General features: G+C 34.8%; 1 protein-coding gene across 4 annotated transcripts in view; it reads right to left on the reverse strand.

Moving 5' to 3' along the window:
- The window catches only part of LOC149567507 (ubiquitin-like domain-containing protein CIP73), a 99,772-nt gene extending 91,064 nt beyond the window's left edge, over positions 1 to 8,708 (reverse strand). For 2 of the 4 annotated variants that reach the window (XM_089820721.1, XM_089820724.1), the window contains exons 1-2: positions 8,475 to 8,708; positions 5,255 to 5,406 (exon numbers count right to left, since the gene is read on the reverse strand). In XM_089820721.1, the coding sequence (XP_089676847.1) occupies positions 5,255 to 5,383 (129 nt within the window). In that variant the 5' untranslated portion in view covers positions 5,384 to 5,406; positions 8,475 to 8,708. Of the gene's footprint in view, positions 1 to 5,254; positions 5,417 to 8,474 lie in introns of all 4 variants that reach the window. The other 2 variants (XM_089820723.1, XM_089820722.1) reach the window with 2 other exon arrangements.
- Between the last annotated feature and the right edge of the window lie 668 nt (positions 8,709 to 9,376).

The following is a 9,376-nucleotide window of genomic DNA, read 5'->3' on the forward strand; positions in this document are numbered from 1 at the left end:
TGCATTTAAAATATGAAGTGACTTGCATTTGGAAAATGAAGAAACTATTGGTAATGACACAAAGAGTCTCAATATATATATATATATGATTGCTTTGTGTGATAAGTATTGTATTCAGTTAGAAGCATTATACTCCGACCTCTATTATATAATAAAAGAAATATCTTTGATGTGGTTGGGTTTTTCCCCTCAAGTTGGAGGGTTTTCCCAGAATGAATTGTTGCGTCATTTTGTGCCTAATTGTTCTTTCTATTTAACGTTGCTTATCTTTATTCTAGGCAATATAGTAACATGGTATCAGAGCAAGCTAAATAACAAAAAGTACAGGATTTTCTCTTATTCATCAGTTTGTGTATCTGTTGCAGAGTATTTCGTAGGCAGTCTATATGTGCTGAATTATGTAGCTGCAACAAAGATCTTCTTACCTCTAATTATTGTTGATAGTTTCTAATCAGTGATAATTTTTATATATTTTCATTGTGTTGATGTCATCTCCATCTTTGTCGGGCCCATGTCATGGAGTTCCTTTCTATTTTGTGCAGGCTTTGTTCCTTCCTATTGTCCACCTAAAGTAACTGAAGACCCTCCCAAATTCATTTATCCCTACTCGTGTGTATGCATACATGGCATCTAGCACATGTTCTGTTTTGCTGGTAGTGTATTTTGCCTTTTTATTTGTACTTGGCATCACACATGGTGTTGACAATGAATACCATCAAGTTGTCCTTATTATGTTGGTGGTGTATTTCTAAAGACATTCATTCTATTGCTCATGTCATCGAGACTCTTTATGGAGGCAACAGTTCTCATACTATATTTAATGGCACTCATTACATTGGGTCCATTCATATTATCATGTTGTGATGTTATTTTGTAACCATCGACAATTTGTCTTATAACAGCTGATGATTTGCCTTGTATGCAAGGCTCTTCACTGTATGTGCATGACTTATAATTGTGGATATTTTTCATTCTATTGAAAGGGAGGAAGGCTTTTTCTATGCGCATAGTATTCTATTCTATAGAAGTCTATGCAGGCAAGAATGAGCATAGTGGCCATTCCAAGCAATATTGTTGTACAGACGGCAAGCCATAAACTATCATACAGCAAAAGGCCAACCAAATGCGAAGGAAGAAAGTGTGTTTGTATGCCAAGTATGTTGATGAGAGTAGACTTTACTCAAGATCACCTTTAAGCTGAGATCGAGGTCGCCTTTGGGTCAAGATCCCCTTTACATCAAGATCATCAACAGGTCAATCACCTTCAAGCTAAGATAACCTTTGGGGCAAAATCTCCTTCAGGAAATCACATATTGGTCTTCAACATTCATTCAAAGGTTTGTTCTCTGTGCCTCTCTTTATAAGTGCTTTCAACAAAGGTCCTACATTACTCGTAAAGAGACCTTTCAGTTGGCCCCTATTCTCAAAGGAATTTGTTAGATCTTCAATTTGCTAATGACACCTTTCTATTTCTTGACCTTCATAAGGCGAGACCTTTCCACCTTTCCTATAGGCCTAAAAGTGTGATATTCTTCCTCAAGATACTTGTCATGAGTCATTAATTTTCGGCTAGTTGAGACTCCCTTGATAGGTTTGGTGAGATTGGATGGACAAGGGTAGTCCTACTAAGTCAAGTATATTAGGTTTTCATTTTGCTCTTTCTTCTTCTCCCAATAATGTGTTAGCCAATGTTTGCTAAGATTGCTAAAAAAGGGTCACTAAATTGTAAAGGCACCTATTGCCCCCAATTGGCAAGTTGTTTCAAAAATGACTTCTTCTAATAACATGTATTAGGCTTTTGTTTGATTGCTTTGTAACTATCGTAAAAAAAAGGCATGTCCTTGATTTGTTCTTTTGGTCTTTTTCAATCAACAAAACATGATCTTTAATATTTATTAGTATATGGGAAGCATGGGAGACAATTAGACCAATTTTGACTAAGCATTAGACTGGTCTTTCTTTGAACAGGTAAGCATTTACCACGGGTTTTGTGATGAAGCCAACTTGGAAGGGTTTACTCAGCCAGCCTGGAGTTTTGAGACTCGCCTAGACTTGCCAAGTCATGGCAAGTTGCCCGAAGACTCATGCCTTTTGAGTCAGAATGACCCTTACTTAGACTCAGACAAGTCAAATATGTGACTCATTGTGAATCGTTGAGTCACAAGTCATAATCTAACTTGCCAAGTCCAAGCCAATTGACCCAGTCAATGTCAATGAAAACTTTGGCATTAAAAAAAAAAAACTTTCCTTATATTTTCTTATTTCTTCCTTGCAGCCCTAAAAGGTATCTTATGTCATTGTATTGAGATAAGCGAGGAGAAGTGTAGTGAGGAGAAGTGTGACATAGGAAGAAAAATAAGAGTCCATAGGTTTGCAACCAGCAAGGAGGAAGAGCTAAAAATCTTCCACAAACCACATTGGAACAGCACTATACTTGCATTTAGAACATCATAGAGTCCATAGCAGCAGTTGCAAAGACTCTTATTGCATTTCAAAGTGAAATGTTAAATTTTATGGATTTTGTTGTTTTTTCTATGTTTAGGATTTTAATGTTAACTTTTTAAATTTTCCAAATTTGAGCGCTTTCATTTCAAATCTAAATCTCATACTTCAATGAGAGAAGTAGTAGAAAACCATTTAAATTCTTTCTTTGGACTTTGAAGTTTGAATTTGAATTTGAAAGGAAAATAATCAAGATTCAAGAATAAAACACAATGCACAGATGGTAAATTTTTTTGTAAAGTGTCTTACTGCAGAAGACTTCACCTTTTGAAAACAATATTTTTCCCCAATGGTTCCTCCTAATCCCAAACCTAATCCTAAGCCTAAGAAACACGATTCAAGATATGTTAAAAAATGTCCTAGTAGAACAAGATTGCAAACGAAATGTACATTTTGTAAATAAATTAATCATGGTGGCATAAGTAGATTTAAATACCATATTGTCAGCAGACGTGACCATGATATTGAGTCATGTACATTAGCACCTCCCAAGGCAGTCCATTCATGATATGTCCAATAAAAAAAAATTGGACAATCAAAGGAAACAAAGAAGAGGCAATTGAAGGAGTTAGCTCATCTTGACTCTCATTCATCTGCATCTGCATTCGAAGGTTGTGTTGTAGAGGGTTAATCCATGCCTTCCTTTTGTCCTAGTTGTAGTGCTTCTACTTCTGCTCCTTCTAGTGGCACTATTATCTTTCCTCCTAGAGTCCAGAGATCCAAGTTGGAGAATTGTTTTGTGTCATGCACTACTCCTGGTGCACAACCCTTGCTTGAGAGCATGGCTTGGAACACAAATGTCCATTATGCAGCCAAATAATCAAATTGCAAGCTTTGGTACTTTTGCAACATTGCATGTGTTGCAGCCAGGTAATTCATTTTTATTCAATTGTTCAATATTTAACTTTGAAATTTTATAATTTGAACTTTGCTTTGTCTAATCACAATGAATTGTTATAATTTTCTTACACATACTTATTTAACCTAATTGTAACAGGTCTCCTTATTGGCAAGGCATGATAGATGTCCTAACTATTTGTGAGTTGGGGTCCAAAAGCCCTTACTGATGCTGAGTTAAGTAGCCCCCTCTTATTAGAAATAGTTGAGGATATAAAAGTTGAGTTATCTTGGAACAAGAAGGGTTGCACCACCATGACATATGGTTGGACTGATAGGAGGAATACGACACATATGAAAGCCATCAACTTCGAGAAATGTGGAGAAACAGCAGAGTAGAGATCGGAAGGGTGTGGACTTTCTGAAAGCCATCACCAGCATTGTCAACTTGAATCACATTGTCTGGTCCTTTGCCCTGAACCTAATTGAGATACTCCCAAGGGTAACAAAGCCAAAAATGAATCTTGGATTCTGTATTTCTAGCTAAATGTATAGACAATAATGGTTAGCAGATGTAACTGCTTTGCAGCATTTTCTATATGATAGTAAGCTAAGAGTTGTAATCTGACCCTCCTCCCGGGATATTGTCTCGTAAAATTTTACCATATTTTAATACATTAGGGGGTATGACCCTCAAAGTTGGATAGCTTATCAAAAAATGATGTATAGATTTATAAATTGCTTGGACTCTTAATATCTATAACTTTAAACATATAAATAATATTAGATTATTGTATTTATATATCCTATATAATTTATAAATATAATATTATATTATATATAAATATAAATATGTGGTATTATAGTTTATATAAATAAGGATATTGTGTACAAAATTGTTCTCATGCAAGCATCCAATATAATATTTCGAGCACTTAAAGAAAATTGGTCAAAATAAGGATTATCAGGAATAGAAAGTTAGTTGTAGTTCTAAATAACGAAGTCAGTAAGTGCATCTTGTATGGAACATCTAGGATAGAATTTAGTGGACTTTCCATGAGAAAGCCTTAATGTAATCAGACTCATGAGGCAGTTGTATGATTGTGTGCAAACTTTTAGGTTGTTGCTTTTGGTTAATTTGGTCCTTGTATGGTTTATTTGAACTAAATAAAAAAATTATCATGACCCCATTGTCATCATCCTTGTATGTTATTATGGCTTTAACATTTTCTTTTCTCACCATTAGTTTGACGTCCTGGAAACAGTGGCATCTACTTGCTCACCATTACTCCTTTCTGCTAAAGAAGGTCTATTTGTTAAAGATTCCTTTATGGGATTATGACACTGCCTCTAGGCAGATTGTCAAAAGTGAAACATAGATTTTTAGTTTTAAATGATCACAATACTGGACAAGATTTCCTCATGATGACATTGTGCTGTGAGAAGACCTCTAAATTCCATAATACTAGTTAGAAGTTTATGAATAATTTCTTGCAAAATAATGGAGAAAGTATTAATAACAATGTGGCAAGTTAAGAGAGGCATTGTCTTTTTCTTGTACAAGTAGGCTTATCCTTGTAAAATTTAGTATTCATCAATTCCTTTCTACTAGTTTTATATCCATTACGTTCCTAAGGCCATGGAATGAATTATGCCCTACAGAGTTCAATCCAAATGCTTGATTACTGCAGATCCGAAAACACTGTTTTCCATTGCAAATAGTCCAAAATAGAACAAACATTTGGGATAATATTTATCTATCACAGTCCCTTATTCAAATGGTCATTTTCTAGGAAATTGGCGATGTAAAAAAACACAAGCATTCTATGATATTAAAACAAATCAAGATTCATAAATGCCAATATTTCGCTGACAGAAAATATAAAATATGACCAATAGGAAATAGAATATTTACAAATTTGTTGACTCGAATTGTGTATGTCTGGGAGTCCAATGTTTTAATCTTTATCTCTACAGTTGGATCGGAACATTCACCCTGATCTCTTTCAGAAACAGTGATTTCATTATAGTTGCAGTCATCCATCCTTCTGTGTTGCCTCCTGTCTACTGAACATCGCTGCACAATATTAGAGGAAATCCACAATGGTCTACAAACTCAAATTTTCCCATTAAATGAGGATATTATCAAGAAATTTGAGACAGTATCATACCAATAACTATCAGTTCAAACTGGCTCGATTAGCTAACAAAATATTTATAAGCATTGACAAAAAATATGACAGCCAATATCACACTGAATGACAAAAGCTATCCTTGTGAAAATAAAACTACAGTTCATCAAGCATTAAAATATATATAATACTTCCATGCACTGCAAGCTCTTATAACTTGCACACACAATCCTATAGAATAGTTGTACTCAACATTTACCAGGCATTCAAGGCAGTCGAAGATTTTATTTCAATAAGATCAAACAATGTAGAAATTTATATGCTCGACAACAAATATACGGTTGATTTACATTCACAGTGATTTGCAACAAAATCTTAAAGTTGTGAATATGCAAATTGATGGAAAACACTTGAAGTCATTATTTAACAAGAACTTTAAAAAATTCCAGCAATTTCCATAGATTTTTTTGTGAACATACACATGGATAGATATTCATAGCTTGATAGGAAAGGAATGTTATTTCAGCAGTCAGATAGGTCTGAATAATTGTAAAGGCAGCATGTTACTTTTTAAACCTCAGCTGTTTAATGATTTGTATGTCAGGATAGGAGTAGCATAGTTGGAACAGTCGTTACTTGCAGTTAGTTAAAAGTAGAATACACGGATGTGTGGTCCATTAGTTAGGATTTTAGTGGTTTGGAATGTGTGGTTAGCTAACTGTTTGGAACTGCCAATGATTGGACATTATTTATTGGTTATCTACTTGTGGTTTAGAAGTGACTGCCACTGAGTTATATCACAAAAAAGAACAGAAGTGCTGGAAGAACATCCCTTTGAAATTGGAAACCAAAACTTCATTTCTATCAAGGAGCATATATCAGACCATTATGGAGAGGGAAACACTCAAGGAGTAGAACAAGATTCAGGAATATGTATGAGACTAGTACTCTCCGCTTTACTAGTTGAATTGATGGAAGATTTGAAAATGTATGGACATGTGAAAAATTTTGAAAAATACAATAGTACTTACTGCTGTAGTATTTCTTGGTTGTTCTCTATGTGCATTTAGATTAGGTCATTACAAGCATTGCCTATACGAATGCAATAATGAGAAACCTAAGATTATTATATGGTAACATATTCTATAAGAAGATGAAAATTTAGAGGTGCTCATTATGACTAATTCAACAAAAGATGAGATAATTTCATATTACACATTATACAGGTGCATCAAAATGATTATTAGCCAGAGTGTAATTTATAAAATCTCAAAAGCTAAGGTAAGTATTGGCGATAGCAACCAAAAGAAGCTATCATCAGACTATTTATAAATATGGAATAGCAGGCCAGTAATTTAGCTTAAATGTGAAAAATTGAACTTTACTACTATAAAATTTAAACAAGTTAAATGCCTATACAGAAAAATAATATGAAAAGAAATATTGGTAATATTGCCTAAAAGGCTAAATAGATAATATGAAATATTGAATTTTCAATTTTGGACTTTATATCAATATGGATAATTAGCTTTCTACCATGCCATAAATTCACTTATATTCATGCGCAGACCTGGGAACCCAGCAATAAATTCATGGCCAGTAATTTAGCTTACATGTGAAATTTGACTTTTACTGCTATAAAATTTAAACGAGCAACTATAGCAGGGCTGCATGATAAAAGAGAGCCAGTAAATTGCAAAGAGACGCTCTGTACACCTAATTAAACAATTTCTTAATAGAGAATTTGGCACTAGATAAGGATGAGAATACGAATGAAGAAACTATTGTTTATGAAACAATAATGCATTCAAAATCACAAGAGGATACAAGAATATGCCTCCACTGCGAATACAAACCTCCTTACAACCAAATTCTCTTTACAAAGACAACTAAATCAAGGGTTACTCGTGTCAAACAGCCTACTCAAAGTAGGCGTCATCAGCGCACAATCTGTAATTGACCATAATCCAACAGATCAGCCCATTACAGCTTGTTCAATATGCATTAAAACAGAGGTCGTGCAAAAATGTCAGAGCGAAACTCCTCATACTCTTATACTTTCATTGAACACGAGTAATGTTTTGTAAGGGTAGATGTGGCATAGAACCAAAGTGGGTTTCCATGGAGAATGTTGCACTTGCAATTCAAGTACGTACCCTTGCCGTCAATGAAATGTGGTACTTTGATCCATATCTCTTTGACAGACAATTTCATTGCGTGCTGAAGAAGTAGTTACAATGGCACTTAAGAGTTTTATTGCTAGGACCATCCTAAGTTTGTCTAGATTATCCTTTTATATTTTACCAATAATTTTAGATGAGCTCTAGTAGAATTATGTGATGTAAGGGAAAACTTAGCCCACGTCAAACAATTTTGCTAGATACTCCTCAGAATATTCAGAATAAGCACTAATCAAATATTAGGGGCCCCCAGTGAGAAACAACCAGAAGCTCTTATCCTTAATTTTGGTCCTTGAAGAAAAGAATTCATTGAGTTTGTAATGTCTTCTTCCCAAAATCAACAGTGATTGGCGACCACTGAAGTTAATAAAAAGTAGGCCGAAGATCGTTAACTGACAAAATATAAATGAAATTCAGTTAGATATTGAACTATGGTGATTATAGATGACTATCGTTTCAAAGTATGCACGTTGATTGAGTGTACTTGAATATGAGAAAACACCAGAAGGCATCTAACTCAAAAATAGGTAATGGGGCTTCGCCACAACCCTGACTTGCCACGATTGAGCTATGTAAACCTATTAGATGTAAGCCTCTGAAGAAACGGGGGGAAAAACAAAGTATTTTCCTTTAATTCATAATTACTAGGGAAAATGATTATAAATCAAACACAAGCTTTAAAAGTTTACCAACAACCCTTGTAAGATTAAAATAACCGTCGAAATTTTAAACAGTGCTCTCTGAGAAAAATCCTGAGCCTTTCTGTCTATTAATTGTAAAATGATCTCCGAAATTGAACATCAAAAGGCTTGGTAAAACCCACCTGCGGAAGCAGATAGAACTGTATGCTCGATCCGCAGTTAAAAGGAAGTAAGAGATGGAGAGGAAAACAGAAACTGATATACAGAGACAGCAATCGTATTTGTAGCAAACTATCTCAATAATAAACGCCGACGAGACTTGTTTTGGGATCGCCAATTTGGTTCTTTGCATTCAATGCGGCTTCGAAGAAACCCTTTGGTTATGTCTTTCAAGGTTGAGCAGAGTCTTCCAGTCACATCACAAGGCATTAACATATGGGTTTTTTTAATTCTGAAAGTTTGTCAACGAAAAATTTTGCAATATTCTGTGGACAAGACGCATAAGGCGGAAAAAATCTTATTACATTAAAGAATTTAATCTCATTTCTAGTCATGATGAAAAGGCCTATATAAGAGCACCTATTAACTGGAAAGCAAAAATGTTGATGGCACAACTTCGAACTAGTTCACATCAGTTGCGATGTGAAACTGGTCGGTGGCAAGTTCCAAAGGAAGAGTGGGCAGACAGAACATGTTTATTTTGTAATATGGGTATAGTTGAGACAGAGCAGCACTTTGTCAAAGAATGTCTGGCTTACAATGACATCAGATCTGGTTATACAAAAATACTGCAGAACAAGGACTTCAACTATTTATTCGAGGAAGATCAAGTGAAGAGAGCAGCGGATTTGATTACCAAACTTTAGAGAATGAGAGACAAGTTAACCAAAACTTTACAATTGACTAGTTCCGCTCCTGACTCGGGAGGGTGATTGCATGGGTCCCATAGACTACTTTAGTCTCGTGGACGTCATTAAAATCTATCATATCATATCATATCATATCTCTTTTTAAATAGTGCATTATGAGCTCATAAGGAGTTACCCTTTGTTAAATTGGCATGTGTTGTTTTTCAAGCCTCTAC

The sequence above is a fragment of the Cupressus sempervirens genome, chromosome 3 (assembly GCF_028749045.1).
Source record: "Cupressus sempervirens isolate cs-2001-9-10 chromosome 3, ASM2874904v1, whole genome shotgun sequence".
NCBI lineage: Eukaryota > Viridiplantae > Streptophyta > Pinopsida > Cupressales > Cupressaceae > Cupressus > Cupressus sempervirens.